Source organism: Tachypleus tridentatus, chromosome 3 (assembly GCF_004210375.1).
Source record: "Tachypleus tridentatus isolate NWPU-2018 chromosome 3, ASM421037v1, whole genome shotgun sequence".
Lineage (NCBI taxonomy): Eukaryota > Metazoa > Arthropoda > Merostomata > Xiphosura > Limulidae > Tachypleus > Tachypleus tridentatus.
Genome location: NC_134827.1, coordinates 18,093,309 through 18,112,193, shown reverse-complemented (window position 1 = coordinate 18,112,193; position 18,885 = coordinate 18,093,309). Strand labels below are relative to the sequence as shown.

The window sequence follows — 18,885 nt, the reverse complement described above, 5'->3', positions numbered from 1 at the left end:
AGAAACACTTAACTTTTATATGGATGCAAATTTGTTATGATAGAGATTAAATTCTCAAAAACAAAACTGATTGAAGTGAACCTGTTTTTGAAGAAGAAGAAATCTATATGTAAACATAAAAAACCAACAAAACTGCATAATTATGGCCCGCTACTACTACTGGTACTAGTTTCCGTACTCAAAACTGGTGAGTAAAGGCAGAATTTTACTTCTAGTTATGATTAAATAGTAAATAAATGTTAGTTTAACGAATGGTTTAAGTCAAATTTGTAATATTAAAACCTTTTTTCTAGTGTGACAAAACCTTCTTTACCATAGGGATTTAAAGATAACAATTAATGAACCAACTAAAGATCAAACGTTCTTTTTAATTCCCACGACAGCAAACCTATATAAACATATTTGTATGTGCATGTGTTAGTCATCCTTCTTAATAGAATATGTTAGTAAGTTGACGATATATAATACATTAACGTATTAACTTTACAAGAAATAACTTTATAAGAGTTTTCGAACTTTTGTGAACAAAGTGAAGAAAAAGGTATCGTAATTTAATAATAGTTTCCTACTACTCCATCAATCTTAGGAGCTATAATGAAAATACAGTATCGCTAAAAATACCAATTATTTGCGTGAAACATTTTTGAGTTTCAATACGCAAGTAAATCTCGCTAATGCTTTTACCTCTGGTAGTGTTGTCAGAAACACTGCCAAGACTACCAAGGAACAAATGGTGCTTTAACTTCTGTAGACTAGTCATATCAGATTACTAGTATCAAATCCACATCACTGGCGTAAGGACATGACCAATCAGATATCTCCTCAACACATTACAATGCATCTCATACACTGTTATGTAGCGATGTTTTGTTTTTAACCGCTTTAAAGAAAATCGATTCACCTGCTTTTCCTAACGAATAAATTTATATACAACATACACTTTCAGCAAATTAATCTGTTATTTAAATCATTTATTAACTTTTTGAATAATTTTGTATTTGGACTTAGTTAAAAGCAGTACTAAGGCTCTCTGTTGTCGTCCTTAACTTTAAACCACTGATCACAGGATTGACATCCAGTAAGCAACACCCTAATACACACCACCCATATCAAAGGATTGACCATCACTCTTATAACGCACAAACAGATTAGGGAAAGATATTTTGTAGTATCGCAAAGATTCGAACCCAGATCGTTAGCTCAGAACTTCACAGCTCTACCACAGTGCCAGCCTGCACTTCTTGAACATTTACGTTATTCCGTGATAATTATTATTTCTATTTGTATTTTTAACACTAGAGTTAACGATGGGATCGAGCGACATTAGCGTAATTTGTGAACTGAATCTTTTTTTTAACTATTTCGGCAACGACTTGTTTGTGAATCCGTGTCCTTTATTAGTCACACGGACACTAACTTGAATACGCAAAAACACGTGAAGTTGTATTTGTACAAAAAATGAGTAATTTCAATCAATTTTGGAACTTTTTTTAAACAAAAAAGTATTACAACAGTCAAAACCATGAAATTACGCGATACGATGTAATATGTAGATTACCACCGGTAGAAGAAAAACCAGTTGGTAACTTGATAGTTAAAGTCTGTGAGGAGATACGGACAATGCCTTACCGGACAACGTCTCACCCAAATATCTTTATATATATAGTCTATTTTTTTATTTTTTTTTATTACCTTTTTGAAGACATGTTGCAGGTTTGTTTGTTTGTTTGCACTTCACGTTTAGCTTTGTTTGTTTCAAAGTGGGAATTTATCATAATTAGGTAGATATTGTGGTAATTATAGCTTGTATTTCTCAAGATGAGTAATTACAAGTTGTTGAAAAAAATTCGGCACTTTGTTGCGTAGAATTGGCGTCTCATAAAAAAATTGTTCTATTTCAATAAAACAATTGTCAAACACATTTTTCCAGTTGAGTAGAATGACTAAAATTTATCAAAAAAATGATTGGAAAATACAAGACATGCGAGAAAAACAGACTTGTCTGAACACAAAACAAAAACAATGACGATTCAATTCATGTAAAGAAAAATTTAGAACAGTTGCCCACAACTAAAACATCGTTCAAAAAACTTCTTGAGTATTTATAAAGGTTAGAAAATTTTGGTGGTCGACTTCATTTGATTACCACGTTCAAGTCTTACAGTTATAACTTCTCACAAAGTACGCATCTCATGCTTTATCAAAGTAACGCCAAATGTTTGCAACAAACTACCATATTTTTGCAGAAAATCTGTATTTATGAATAGGAATGAAACATCAAAAGTTAGTTTGTTTTAAAGCAAGAGTCAGTGATCATGGAGTTGAGACATGTCCTGGATCCGTCTGACGGTGTTGAAACGAATGGTGTTATGTAATTACAATGATTCTAAACATGGGCAACACGATTCTTACACACAGAGCATGTTTCTTGAATATTACTCAACTAGATGCTGAGAAAAGTAAGGTCAAACAAATAATAGATTCGATTTTAAAACATTCTAAAAAAAATAGACTTCTGCCGAGTTCGTAACTATAGGTAGGTTTATCATGCTTCTGTTTAGCATGGACAAAAAATATTTATAAACATTTCAAGCTTTGCAACATGATCTTGTTAATGAAATGAAATAGTTCTAAAAGGTAACAGTTGGTTTAAAGGTTTATTTTCTCACTCATAGACCATAATTTTTGCTAACGTCCGTGACAGAGCAATTGTAATGACATCATGTTTTCACAGAACATTTTCTGCCTTCATTTATCTGGTATCTGAAGCCCGGAGGCTAAAGGTGACCTTGGCAAAACCAAGCAAGCATATGATGTTCTAGTACGGATGTCGTGACGTCACGCACAACAGGTGAAAGCCCTGTAAAATACTAAATAAAATGGTAATGATAACCTTGCACGAGGGAAGGGTTCTAAGTTTCTTCGTTGCAAATGGTACGTTAAGGATAAATCACAGAATAGGAGTAGATACACTATCTGTTTATACAACATTTTCTTAGATAATTATCGAAACAGCGAAATGTTAATATTGAAATGCCAATGTTGCCTTGGATTCAAGGTTAGATAATATTTATATTCACAGACTGTTGACTGCCGTTTGTAACTTAGGAAGGTATGTACTATTTCTTTTACCGTTAACAACCACAAAATTGAACGATTCGCATCGTATACAGTCATAAAAATACATGAACTTAAATAGTATAACGCAATCCAATGAATGATACTTATTGTGCATACCGGGCCTCACACATTTATACTTGACAAGTAAATGGACAATATTACAATAAGAAAAGCGAAAACACGCGTTCTTTTCAAAACACAAATACTGAAATAATAAATAATATGCAGTTATTCGTGGTGTTGTTTATCCAAATCTAATCCAGTTTACTGTCAAGTGGTATAAATAGTGATGGGTGTAGCAGTCACGAAAAGTCTGATCAAAAATACCGTCGGCTTCATTAGAAATCTCGTCATTAAAACCATTCTTTTACGATTATATATTTTTTTCAGTGTGTGAAAAAGGTCAGACATACTTTTGCGTAAAGCAGATTACACCAACTAACATTCAATATACAATAAAAGCAAAATTATTTAGTTTTTGGAGACGCTTCATAAATAAGATGTCAGTTTTAAAGTAATAGAGAGTGCTTGCATTACAGGCAAAATGAACGAAGACGAGATAGTGGGCAGGGCTGGTAGTTAGCGTACTAAGACCATGAATCTACAAAAACATTCCGCATTTTGGGGCCATGGGTAAGAAGTAACAGTGACAACGAAATCGATCAGCCGACAGTGACCCAAAATTTGCCTTCCCTCTAATCAATACGAGGGACGATTGTTTGTTTTTGTTTGTGTTTTGAATTTCACACAAAACTATTCGAGGGTTATCTGCGCTAGCCGTCCCTAATTTAGCAGTGTAAGACTAGTGGGAAGGCAGCTAGTCATCACCACCCACCGCCAACTCTTGGGATACTCTTTTACTAACGAATAGTGGGATTGACCGTAACAATATAACTCCCCCACGGCTGAAAGGGCGAGCATGTTTGGTGCGACCGGGATTCGAACCCGCGACCCTCGGATTACGAGTCGAACGCCTTAACCCACCTGGCCATGCCGGGCCTAAAGCTGCTAGTGGCCAGTAAGAATGACAATATAATAAAGCTGGTTACAGGAAAGGATTGCAGCCCTTAATCCAATCAACATGATAAATCTGTTATCGTTTATCAAGATGATTGAATAAAGTTAGAGGAATTAATACAGAGAGAGTAATTTTCAATATAAAATACACTTATATAAATATGAAGCCATAGTAAGAATTCAGACATAAGTAGACAATTAAAACAAGTAACTGGTAAATACTGATACATTGTATATAATGGTGGTGAAATAGCTGGGTGACGTGACCAGTATAAATTACAAAATTAAACAACCAGAACAATGTTGATTTTACAGGTTTCAATTTCACTTAGATAAAAAAGTAAAATGATGAAACTCAAACATTACAAAAAAAAATCACTTATGCTGTCAATATATCAGCTTATACCAGTGAGCTAAAATCGGCTGCTCATATGGACAAGGTGTCTCCTCTTTCGTTACCGCTCCATTAACTTTCCACTCAACATGTACAAAACAGGTTTATTAAACTTAGAACGGAGCTGGGGATTGTAAGGGGGTGAAATCAGACGTTGGTTGAAATTACAAACACCGAGGGTGGATTCAATACAGCCAATTATCCTCTTTTTTTGTTGTTCATTCCAGCAACCCACTGCTCCATCCATCTCAACCGGTATAGTACACACCTTGTTTGGTGATCATCTGTATCCAGTTTGGTAAAGTAAGGACGGCTTAATGCATACAGTTCTATTTTGCCCACATCTGCAACTAGGAGTGTAGAATTAGGAAATTGTGTTGGTAGAAATGGATTAGTCCATCGAATTCACTCACTCTTTTTGTTTAGAAACAAACATACAAACTTAATCATCTTATCCTAGTAGAAGCCATGAAATATTTCGGAACAGTTTAATTACCTTTTACTGGACATTGGCCTGAATAAGTGTTAGTAATGCTATCTGCTGTATAATAACATTATGTGCCAAAGTGGAACATCTTTAAGTAGAAATTTGGGACAATCAGGTACAGGAACCAGCTAATTAAATTAGAAAAAAAAAACACTAAAATAAGCCATTGAAAACTGTATAAGAAAGTTAACGTTTTTACAATAATCTTGTTTAGCCTTTGGATCAGCAAACTTAGTGGAACCTGCCCTTCGTTCACAATTATGTTACATCAGTGAGTAGAATGAATTGGTACTCCAACAGAAGTACCTTAAACAGTAAAATGAGCCTCAGCGGAACTGTCTTTCTAAGGTGGGTTTCAAACCTTGTTTCTGTAACCAGAAGTTGCGCATCTCTTTATATATAAAATCTCAGTCAGTTTTACAGATATTCTATTCAGTGTTGTACACGAACCATGCATCTACAGGGTCCATATTGCCTGCATCGAGCTCAAGCAAGTCGTCAGTTTATTTTAATGCAATAGCCATTTTGTTGAAGTTGAAATTGATACAAATAAGTAATGTGTAGCTCCAAGTCTGTGTTACATGATTTGGAACAACATTATTTTGTCAGATTCAATGGTTCTATTTATATTTTCTGCTATTTTTTTAGCAAACTACTCACAAGAAAAAAAGTATTTCTTTTCTTTATTATGAACTTCCATGATGGGGTATCTGTGATGTGTACCTTCGTAGGGAACAAAGCCCAAATGTTAGAGTTACAAACCTTCTAGCTTACTGCTTAAGCAACGGGTGACAATTTAATCTATAATCTCAAATAGCTAGAAACTGCGAGGCTGTGGTTCATTGCCAGACGCAGTACACAGAACCTGTAAACATTCCTCACGATATGTATTTCACCCAAGTCATCGTTGTTGTTTCCACTAGACTGACTGCCCCGAAACCGAACCAAAAAGAAGAGCGCTCTGCTTGTTATGATAGGTATTATGCATGAGTGACAATTATCACGCATTGGCAAACACTAAACGAAACCAGCTATTGAAAACTTTTGAAAACACTAACCCTCTCCCCATAAAACATTTGTCGATACAGTTTAAAATAGCGCAAACATCCTGTTTTTCTCTCTCTCTAGCGCGCGCTTTCTCTTTGTTTAAATAATGGAAGAGGTTACAGATTTAAGTTGAATTAGTACCTCTGAATATATTACATTTCACAAGTAAAACCCGCGAGCACGTTCCATATCTAACATTCTAATTACCAGGATAGAGCACAATGTACACTTAACATTCAAACTCCCATCATGAATTGCGGTATTCACGTTTAATGGACAAAACCTGACTTGTATATTTTGTCTGACGATTTTGAAAAATTACTTTTCTTCGGGTACATTTAGGCCTGGCATGATCAGGTAGGTAGGACGCTCAACTCGCAGTTTGCAAGTCGCGGGTTCGAATCCCTGTCCCACCTAATGTGCTCGCCTTTTCTGCAGTGGGGTCGTTATAATGCGACAGTCAATCCCACTATTCGTTGGCAAAAACCAGTCCAAGAGTTGGTGGTAAGCAGTGGCGACTAGCTGCCTTTCCTCTAGTCTTTCGCTGCAAAATTGGAGACTGCTAGCGCAGATAGCCCTCGTATAGCTTTGCGCGAAGTTCCAAACAAGTCAAACCCAATTCATAGATCACTGTACTATTATGCAAGTTATTTTAGTTCTTTGCAAAGTTATGCGGGTTGAAACATGATATCAAATCGCGCGCTTACAAAAACAGTATAAAAACGCTGGAATTAAAGTATTGCAAAAAGGTATAAAGTGTGTTTTCATGATATAATATAGGAGATAGGACAGGCTGTCACTACGAACACTCCATCACCAGTCTCAAGGCACCAGTTAAGTTTGTGTTGACAAGTAAGTCTGTAAATTGTACCAGAACATTTCCTATGATCTGAAACTTTTACGTTTGGAAGTTTCTGAGGGATGCTCAAGAAAAAAGACAACGAAAGAATAAACTTTACTTCATGTAAAAATATCTTAAGAAAACTAAATCACCTTCAACGTAATTAATGTTGACACAAAATAAAGAAGAAGGAAACGCTTATATTTAAAGAATTGATATACGATAATAAAAATCTCTTTCTGTGCCCACCCCTTCTAATATCTTAGTGACAAGTTTGGAGGTTTGTGCGCAGAAAAACGGGCTTTGGTATTCGTAGTGAGACCAGCGGAGAGGTCAAAGTCCACTGTGTAGTTTTGCGTTTAAACACAAATATGTTTAACTCAACTAAAATTAGGTTTCTATACATGCGGTGTGCAGAGCACAGCTATATCATCGTATGGCTTTGTGCTTAATAACAAATTAGTTTTTTCTCAGGTTTTAAAGTTTCCTTTCTTTTCAAAACTTATGTTACTTATTTTTGAAGTTTTGGTTGGTTTGTTTTATTTGTAACGAAAGCAAATTGAAACCTTAAATAATTCACACAAAATAGCAACAGATTGATTGTTTGGAACTAAACACAAAATTGCACGATGGACTATCTATGCTCTTCACACCACGGGTAAGTAAACCCGGTTTCTAGTGGTGTGAGTCTGTGGACATATCACTGTGCCACTGGGGCGAATACCATAGCAACAGATGCGAAGCTCAATGCTCCAGAGACTGTGTGGGAAGGAGAAAAAAATGTTAATTTTTCACAGGAAATTTAAGATATTTATTCGCACACAGTAAGATTTTCGAACCTTTTTTTCTTTTTTAAAAACAACTTGTGTTACAAATATAAAATCCAATAACACAACAAAATAATCTTAGAAAGTGTTGTATAATAGTCGATGTCGCAATAGCAACAGTGAAAAAAAATTTTTAAGTAATTACTAAGGCCACTCCTTTAATTTGTCGTGATGGTTTCATGTAGCTCGGTTGCGTAAGATTTTTAAAAATTACTTCTTATTAAATTACATATTTATAGGCCCAGCATGGCCAGGTGGTTAAGGCACTCCCCTCGTAATCTGAGGGTCACGGATTTGAATCCCCGTAGCACCAAACATGCTCGCCCTTTCAGCCGTAGAAGTGTTGCAATGTTACGATCAATCCCACTATTCGTTGGTAAAAGAGTAGCCCAAGAGTTGGCGGTGGGTGGTGATGAATAGCCGCCTTCCCTCTAGTTTTACACTGCTAAATTAGAGACGGCTAGTACAGATAGCCCTCGTGTAGCTTTGCGCAAAATTCACCGAACATGCTTGCACTTTCAGCTGTGGAAGCATTATAATGTGCCAGCCCATCCCACTACTCGTTGGTTAAGGAGTAGCCCGCGAGTTGGCGGTGCGCGGAGTTAACTAGCTGCTTTCACTTTTGTCTATTACTGCCTAAATAGGGGCGGCTAGCGCAGTTATAGCCTTCGACTAGCTTTACGCAAAGTACAAACTATGCGTAAAGAATAGGAAACTATTAGTAAGCAAAACCAAAATAAATTATCAGAATACACAACACGATGTTCAAATAAACATTTGAACTTACAGACACGTAAATTCCACAGATAAGAATTCTGCTTTAACTTTATTATTTTAACCTTAATTCAGTTAGAAATATAAAAATATAATAAACTGATATGAAAGTATTTAAAATTACATCGAGGAAAGTTCTCGGTTGTAATGATGGTCACGTTTTTTTTATTATACAACAAACACCCTCTTTGTTTACACAGTCCTGCCATAGTTTTTAAGTCTGTAAATGTTTTACATATTGTACAATAATTCCTGTACGCTGTATTCGAAAATTATATCAATTTTTCTCCATCACGTGCAGATTTTTTCATAAAACGTCGTATGTACTTTTACACAAGCGTATCATTTTCATTGAGATCGAGTCATAATTTTTTACGTTTAAAATGACAACGAATGGCTGAATAATTTTTCTAGACGAATCCCGACCTGAGAGTAATCGCTCGCTCTAGGATCCAAACATAATAATAAAAAGTATTTATTGTTGTAAAAGAAATAATAATATGATCTAAGTAAGAGTTATTTTTCTTCCCGATTTGTAAAAAAATCCTCACGTGATAGGCAAAAAAAAAAATCGAAACCTGTGTAGCTGAATTACAGAAAACCTGTTATTAAAACCAAAACAACTGTTTACGAAGTTTAAATTTACAGGTCTGTGTGGTGGTTATCTGTTCAAAGTTGATAGCAAATTAATCACTGTCGAAAAGTTCTAGCATTGTTAACAAGCTATAAATTAGATAAAGATGGATTGTTTAAATAATATTTTGACCCATAGTTCCAAGCGTCTTGTATTATGTAATTCTGACCTATCATAATTATTATGTTTTTAAACCTAACAACGCTGTCTTACCTAATGTTAGAGCAGAAGGAGAGCTATGGAAAAGAAGAACGGATTAATAAAATGTCAGGTAGGATTCACCTGGGGTTAAATAAAATGACAGGTAAGATTCATCCACAGTTAAAGATGTCACGTAAGGTTCACCTAGAGTTAAATAAAATGTCAGATAGGATTCATCCAGAGTTAAGTATACACCGTAGGAAAGTCAAAAGTTATAAAATTTAAATATATAAATAAACTGTCTGCCACTTTCTTCGGTAAATATACAATAATTAAATGTTCACTGCATAATACAATAGTGTGTATTATTATGTATGCTTGGAGAGTGTATATGTCAAGACTTGGCCTGGTGGTCAGAGCACCCTACTCGTAATTTGTGGATTGCGGGTTTGAATTACCATCGCCGAACACGATTTACGTATTTAAGGAAAATGTCATATAAAAATTTGTATTTCTTCATCAGTGTTATAAGAAACAAGTGTGAGATTAAGACCAGATGCACGTGTCAGTGCACTGTCAGGAAACAATTTATACTGAAAACTAAATTAATGTAATACACTCCCTGTGCGGGGGAGAAAATAACTATATTAACAGACGTTTTGTTACCAAGGAAACATTACCGCATAAACAGAAGTATTAAACAAAATATAATTGACTCACTGATGTCTAAATCCCAAAAGTCTAAGTCCATTTCTCCTATGTCCGAAGGGGTCAAACTAGGAACAGGACTCATTCCGGTTTCACAGTCCGGGCTGATGTTAGTGGACGTTACTTCAGGCGAGCTTTCGTCCACCACTGTATTTTTCTGGCAACAACCATCCGTTGCTGTACCTGGCTCCATCTTGATCTTCGTTACCTGAGAAGAAACGTGCTGAGCGGATTCTTCATCTTCATTGCGTTTCCTCTTGCTGGATCCCTTGTCCACTCTGTCCGGTCGAGTCTGGCTGAGCCAGAACAAAACCAGGGGATCCAGCCTTATTGTTTTAGTTTCGACCTCCACTTTGTAGGCTTTTTTGACCCTTAGACTTTCGATGAGTGAAATTGTATATCTAAATCAATGTGGTCACGACGTTCTCGTGTACTGCTGTTTTGGTTTTTCACTATGAAGCATATACTGCTTGAGATTTACTTTTACAATACCTGTCTCAATTGACTGCTTTCTCAGCCAGAAATTTAATTTAGTTCTGTTGTTTCTGCTCTGTAACAGTTATAAATGTTTCGCTAATTTCAACTGGAAAAGCGTATTACTAAGAAGTACACCACTCTGGGCATCTGTTCAGAAATGGTCACTTTGGTCAAACAAGAGCTTCACAAAACGTAGTTCAGGGACAGAAAGCGAAATACAGTTAATGTAACATCATCATGTATACTCATGTGAGTTAGTGATGCTTCAGTGTATATACGAACCATAAACTGCTATAAAGCGTCATAAGCCAAAATAACAATTAATGTTTGAAAGTAACTGCTAACACCACAGCCCATATTAGAAACATGAAACATCTGAAAATATTTTACACATTATTTTAGACTGTAACGAATAATAATGATTTTGAAATAAGAACATTTCTTCACTAAACGCCAATTTACATGAGTATTATGAAACTGTTGTTTCTATAGTTGTTCTAAACTGGTCTAATAAATAAATAAAAAGAAACTATTGCAGCCAAACTTTCACTAAATAATATAGCAATTAAAGATAACTTGAACCTGATGGCATATGTTCACTGAAAAAAGGCTTATAGTAGGAACACGACTTGACCTTGAGAGATTTCCACTGGACAGAAAAGCCTATATCTTGCAAACGCGACTCAATTGTAAGACTTTATCTTCGCATAACAATATCCTATAAACGATAAATACAATTTGATCTTGAGAGCAGAATTTCACCGGAGAGTAGTTTATAACACATAAATACAACTCAATCTTGAGAGTAGAATTTCACCGGACAGTAGTTTATAACACACAAATACAACTCAATCTTGAGAGTAGAATTTCACCGGACAGCAGTTTATAACACATAAATACAACTTGATCTTGAGAGTAGAGTTTCACTGGACAGTAGTTTATAACACACAAATACAACTTGATCTTGAGAGTAGAATTTCACCGGACAGTAGTTTATAACACACAAATACAACTCAATCTTGAGAGTAGAATTTCACCGGACAGCAGTTTATAACACATAAATACAACTTGATCTTGAGAGTAGAGTTTCACTGGACAGTAGTTTATAACACATAAATACAACTCAATCTTGAGAGTAGAATTTCACCGGACAGTAGTTTATAACACATAAATACAACTCAATCTTGAGAGTAGAATTTCACCGGACAGTAGTTTGCGACGAGTATAGAATATTTCACTTTCTGTACTTTGCTTTGAAGTATGATAATCATATGAAAACAAACAAACAAAACGTTTTTGTTTTAAACCAGAACTGGCCTATTAAAAATTAAACGTTGTGATTTACAATAAAGGTTTATCCACTACAATGACTTTACGCTTGACAACGGTGTTTCTTTAATCAACACTGAAACAAAGACAGGCAGCGATACTTTCTCTGCTAACCGTGATGCTCTAATCAAACCACGTGCTACATGAAAAAGTTTATAGCCTCATTTCCAAACGCCACCGCTAGACTTTCGGATCAGATTTCTTTGTGAAAAGCATGTTGCTAAGTTTACGGGGAACTGAGAATATTTCAGTGTCACGACCAGAAGCGGCAAGAGGCTCGTCACTATTCAAACCCGTGACATCACAGGTTTGCTCTAATGTTTTAGTTTGTATGAAACGTGTTTGGAGTTTCGAAACGCACACAAAAGTTTTCCTGCTTTCTGTCTGTACAGAGAACCAGCAGCTAGCACTTACCAGTCTGGCAGGTTTTCTATGTAATTACCGAGGGCTATGCTGCGTGTTCAATCACCCTTCCCTGCAAGGTATACGAATGTCACGTGACTGACGCAGGTACATTTACCCTGGCTTTTACCGGTAGGGTCACTTTCACTGATTTCGTGGTACAAGGTTGTGCTTCACAGAAAGAAAGGGGGGGACATTTTACACTAATACGAATAAACAACTGTTTATGTAACTGTGCAGCAACATGTTTGGGCCGAATTTTGGTTTTGTAAAATCATAAATGTTTCTAATGACTTCAGCCAAAGAAAGTTTTCAGACGAAGACTTCGAGTAAAATTTTGTTACAGAAGTTAAAATGTTGTGATAAAATACACCACTATTAGTCACACAAAACTAGAGTTTAAAATAACCAAAAATAGTAATGTTACAAAACTGACCATATTGTAATTACAGTATTTAGTTACGATGGTCTAACACTAGTGAATGTGGTAATAAAATATGATTAAACTGTGTTCTGATTCAAATGAATGATGAACTTCAACAAAACGTAAGCGCTTGAAAACATGTCGCTGCTTATTTAGCATGTTTTGTCAACCTTATTTGTATGACAAGTGGAAGGCGTATATGTGTACTTATCAGAAACATCAGAAAATTATAAATATGAATTATATATGTGCGTGTGTGTGCACGAGAACGGGGCAGAGACCTCTGCTGAAAACAAACATTATTACATTGTGACGTCAATTAGCTATTAAAGCCGGATTTTTTTCGGTGAATAACGTACGACGTACAATCAAAATAAAGACCAGACTAAAAACAAAAGACCAATTACCACTCGAGTGCCCGGATTTTCTGAACGAAAGGATGGACGTAAATCCGTGAAAAACAGGAAAGGTCAGTAAGCCAAGGTGAGGAGCAATGACCTAATCTGGCGAGCTGGGCGTGCTGAAAATACTCCTTAGCGAATCAGGTTCTGTAACAAATATTGTGACTAATCAAGGCTTACAAAACTTGCACGAACTACAGACGGTATTCTGTGAACAAAGAGCTATTGAAGCCGAATGAAAGGCGTTCTTCCAAAGATACACCTACACTGTGGAAAATGTCAGTTGATTATAATAGCAAGGGAAAGACTTCTATGAAAGTTCCAGAACCACTAAATTTACTCAGTCAAAAATAAATAGAATATATTATTTTGAAATACGCATAATTTTTGCTGCCTTTTCTCTGTTTTATAATACAAGCATGTGTTGAACTTCTACGTTATGTTATTCGCTTCTACTTAAACACGCTACAAAGGAAGGCTTGATTTGCGCAAAGCTACACGAGGGCTATCTGCGCTAGCCGTCCCTAATTTAGCAGTGTAAGACTAGAGGGAAGGCAGCTAGTTATCATCACTCACCGCCAAAAATTGGGGTAGTAATTTACCAACAAAGAGTGGGATTAACTGTACATTATAACGCTCCCACGGCTGAAAAGGCGAGCATGTTACGTGCGACGGGAATTCGAACCCGCGACCCTCATATTACGAGTCGAGTGCCTTAACCACTTAGTCATGCTGGGCCACAAAGGTAGGAGTGACTACATTTTACACCAGTAAACTACAATACCGAAACTATTCTTATATTCCATAAAGTGTGTTAAATAATAAAAGTGGAATACAAAATAATGTTTCCAACGTACAAACCAAATATTTTTTTTCTGATAGTAGGGACGGCTAGCGCAGAATGCTCTCTTGTAGCTTCGCGCGAAATTCAAAAACACACAAACTTGTTTCTTTGTTTTTAAAATTTTGCGCAAAGTTGCAAAAGAGCTACCTGTGCTAGCCTTGTCTAAATTAAAAATAATAGACTAAAGAGAAGGCATATAGTCAACATACCACCCATCGCTGACTCTTGGCCCATCCATTCTTTACCAACGAATAGTGGAATTAATAGTCACATAACAATGCCTTCACGGAGAAAAGGGCGAGCCTATTAGGTTGAGGGATTCGAACTTCCGATTTGCAGGTCGTGAGCCGAGTGTCCTTACTACCAGGTAATGACATATCTCCAAATAATGTCAACGGAAGAAGTGAAAATATTTAACTATATTATAATATATAGAATATGCAGCATGCGGTGTAGCATATTAACGGAACTAGTGAAATGATCTCACTTATCAAAATAATGTATTAACAAAGTAGTTATAATAATACAAGTCACCATATAGTCCAGGCCCGGCATGGCCAGGTGGTTGAAGCGCTCGACTCGTAATCTGAGGGTCGTGGGTTCGAATTTTTGTCCCACCAAACATGCTCGCCCTATCAGCCATGAGAGCGTTATAATGTTACGATCAATCTCATTATTCTTTGCTCACAACACAGCATAGCATAGTCCAAGAGTTAGTGGTGATGACTAGTTTCCTTCACTTTAGTCTTACACTGCTAAACTAAGGACGGTTAGCGCAGATAGCCCTCCTGTAGCTTTGCGCGAAGTTCAAAAACCAAATAAACTATACAGGTTAACACAGCAACTATATATAACTGGTGTGTATTTTAAGAGTGTAAAAGTGAGGAGGCGACAGATATGCGAGAATGAGGGCAGGAGTGTTGTTTGTTTGTCTGTTTACATTTTAAGGATAAGAAGAAGGAAAGCTATGAAAAATGATTTAAGAAGCAACTAATAACATTATTCTGGAAGTTGTAGTTTTTACTAACCCTTTTTTTTTAACGAAAAATTTACCGAAGACTGGAGGGAAGGCGTATGAATTTCACGAGTAGCGCCGTCTTTTGGTTTCACCATTGAGTAAAACCTTATTTCCCAAATAATATGTAGGAAAGACAAGTGCACCAGCCCTGGTAGCCAAATATTATATTCAGAAATACAGTACTATAATTAACAATACAAACTGAAATGTCTAGTAACTTATCCTACCTTAATAACTGTCGCATATAGCAGAGGTGTATAAAAGAACGTTTTAGTTCAATATAAATAATGTTGTTGATGACAGTGCTGTACAAACACAATGCTTGAATTTCATAACTTACGTTCCCGATTTAATTGTTGTACAAACAGAACGTCTTAATAACTAGTGTTGTTGATATCAGCCATTCTACAATTAGAATGTTTTACCTTCATAACTTTCGCTGTTAATATTAATTATTATACAAATAGTAAATGTTAATAACTAGTATTACTAATATCAAAAGATATAAAAACAAAACGCATCATAACTAACGATGATGATATCAGATGATGCACGAACAAAACGTCTTCACTCAATAACTCGCATTGCTGACATCTGGTGTACAAACAGATCGTCTTTATCTAAATAACTAACGTTACTAGTGCCATCTGGTAACAACTAGAACATCTTAACTTGCTAAAAATTCTAATGTAGCTGACATACAAATATAACGTCTTATTTTTTGTTTGTTTGTAATTCAACAAAAAGCTACACAATGAGCCCTTCTCATGACGAGTATCGACACCTAGATTCTAGCACTGCAAGTCTTCACGATTAAAACTTTTTTTATTATTTTATTCGGCATGATTTTGGTTATTTTGTATTAACTGTCATCAGGTTCAGGTGATTAAATCCTGATAACTCTTACTACACTCAAGCCAAGAGCTTGCTTGAGAAGGAATGGAGGACGATTGTTTGTTTGTTTAAATTTCGCACAAAGCTACTCGAGGGCTATCTGTGCTAGCCGTCCCTAATTTAGCAGTGTAAGACTAGAGGGAAGGCAGCTAGTCATCACCACCCACCGCCAACTCTTGGGCTACTCTTTTGCCAACGAATAGTGGGATTGACCGTAACATTATAACGCCCCCACGGCTGAAAGGGCGAGCATGTTTGACGCGATGGGGATGCGAACCCGCGACTCTCAGGTTACGAGTCGCACGCCTTAACGCGCTTGGCCATGCCGGGCCTAAATGGAGGACAAAAGTAAAATATTAAGCGTGTAGAATACCTATGCCAATTATTTTTACCTACCTATTAATTCGAATTATTGATCTTAATATATTTAATAAAATACATCTGTATTACTGAAAAATGTTACAGTTTCTAGGTAATGCAAAAACACACAAGAAGTTACTGTGAAAACGTCCCCCTCGTTGGATTAGTGGAATTTTAAATTCTGGGGTTCGTTTCCCTGTGTTTGAGAGACCGCTTAAAACTCATTGTGTAACTATGTGCTAACAAAAAAACATGCGGCTGCTACAGTGACGGTATTTTTGACTTATTTCATTCAAGGTGTATAAGATTAATTTTTTCTTCTTACCATAAATACATCTTGTGTTGTTGTTGTTTTTTTCTATTAAATACTTTTTAATAAAATTACTTAACATCACAAATGTTGCATTTATTATAATTATTTCATTATTCATTTCTCATGTGATCTAAAAATAAAATAACATTTAAAATTTAATATATAATAAAGTAGACTTAAATAATATAAAATTTTATATAAAATTTTAAGGAACACAACCACGGCAGGAAAATAAAGAGCTTTTTACTCTTTCTACATTGTACGCTATTGTATTTTTGCGCCCTCTTTTGTGAAATAAGTTAATTAACAATTACGTCATAAAAGCAGGCTTGTGCGTCACAACTAATTCAAAGCTTTATTTCACTCATTTAAAAATTATAGTGGTGGAAGCCATTTTCCTTTGCCTTAATCGTGTTATTACAACAGTCAATCTATTGTTATTGCTTTCAGTTTAATGTATTACCTTGACGTTTATTTAGCGGATGTTAACCATAAAGGTTATAATGCTATATAAGGTTATGTTGTTAAGAAAACCTCTCTGGTTTACAGAAACTTGACTGTTGTAGTGACTATCTGTTGTAATCTTAGCTTTATAAACAACAGCTAAATTAATTGGTATGCTAGGATGGGGCAGTTACATCTTTGTATGGTTCATTAATTTTCCAAGTTTCGTGAAACGAAAAACTGAACACTATTATAGTTTTTATCAATTACTTTGCTATAAACTGAGAATATAAATTCCTAGCAAAATAAAATTCTCTTCATATTTAAGGCTTTACTTTCTATATTGATGGAACGTATGGAACAGATACTTTATTGACAAATAATTGAAATAAAATTCCAATAGAAGGAGGGGTTAAGACATTTTCTCACAGAGGAAATTCGTCTTTTGTTATCATACGCACGTCTTAAGCTTCAAATGACAAATGCATGTCATAAACAGAATGCCCCCCAAAATTATTCTGGTACTGTTGCTTCAGTTGTTTCCTTAGATAGGCATTATTTTTTTATTTTCTATTACTTGCATGATGTGTGTTTCGTTTATTTACATACACACGTTTTCACTTTAAATGTATGTTATTTGTTTTCTGTATATTTTCAACTTGAGTTTGTAAAAATATATATGTCGCTCGTAGAGTTATACTGACGTTAAATATTTATAGCCTCTAACCACTTTATCTGAACATACAACATAAAACACTGTGTTCGTGTATAATAATTGGAATTGTCTTTTTCTTTTTCTATTCACATCCTTACGGCTGTAATAAATAACCAGTTACTACAAATTACGTATCTACTTGAGTACTACAAGTATAGAGACTACATATTTGTTTAGGATTAAATGAAAACAGGGTGTACATCTATTTACACAAACAGGGGTATCGAAACACGGTTACTAGCGTTCTAAGTCCGCAGACGTACCACTGAGCCGCTATGTGTGTGTCGGGAAGGGGGGAGTTGAGTGCTACAAATTTATTTTAGTGCTACAAGTAAAGAGGCTAGATGTCTGTTCTAGTATTGTAAGTTAGCAAGTTAGTCTATAAATAACTTTGTCAGTTTAAACTGGAAATAAAGACAAAACATGAAGCCTTTCTCAGGTACTATTAGCGATACTTCGTGAACAAAATAAACGCAAAATTCTCATTTTATGGAGCAATAACTGCCAAAATGTTATAAAAGAGACCCATAATCCAAATATCCTATTTTGTGGAGTAATGATTGCCAAATTCTTATAAAAGAGCCTCATGAATGAACTAACTTATTTTGTGGAGTAATGATGGCCAAAATGTTATAAAAAAGCCCCATAATTCAAATATCCTATTTTGTGGAGTAATGACTGCCAAAATGTTATAAAAAAGCCCCATAATTCAAATATCCTATTTTGTGAAGTAATGACTGCAAAAATGTTATAAAAAAGCCCCATAATTCAAATATCCTATTTTGTAAAGTAATGACTGCCAAAATGTTATAAAAAAGCCCCATAATTCAAATATCCTATTTGGTAAAGTAACTTCCGAAGTGTTACAAAATAAATGCAGTTAAAACATTCTATTTTATAGAATAACAACTGCCAAAGTACTAACAAGTTTCAAACACTCATTGTCCCACCCCATTGGCTCAGTAGTAAGCTTGAGAGCTTATAACCCCCAAAAATGAGGTTAGGTCTTCACGGTAAGTAGAACATAAATAGTGCTTTGTACAGGTTTGCACCATACAACAAATAAACACTCCTTTCTTTCCGTACTGCGAAATGAAATCCTATGCTATATAATAAAAGGTTATTAGGCCTCAAAAGAAAATGATCCAATACTTTGAATCTATGTATATTAATGTTGGTGTATGCTTAAGTCTTAACCATTTTTATTTATAAAATACATTATCGCAGTGTTTTATAAAACATAAGCTCCGTGATTCTCAAAAAAATACTTTTAC

General features: G+C 35.4%; 1 protein-coding gene across 3 annotated transcripts in view; it reads right to left on the bottom strand.

Annotated features, from left to right (window-relative positions):
* Nucleotides 1-18,885, bottom strand: part of LOC143246462 (ecdysone receptor-like) — a 153,909-nt gene that overhangs the window by 23,580 nt on the left and 111,444 nt on the right. Inside the window, exon 1 of one of the 3 annotated variants that reach the window (XM_076493206.1) lies at nt 10,003-12,229. The exons of the other annotated variants lie outside the window; for them this stretch is intronic. Within the exon in view, the coding sequence (XP_076349321.1) occupies nt 10,003-10,183 (181 nt within the window). The 5' untranslated portion in view covers nt 10,184-12,229. Of the gene's footprint in view, nt 1-10,002; nt 12,230-18,885 lie in introns of those variants that run through there. 3 annotated transcript variants of the gene reach the window in all.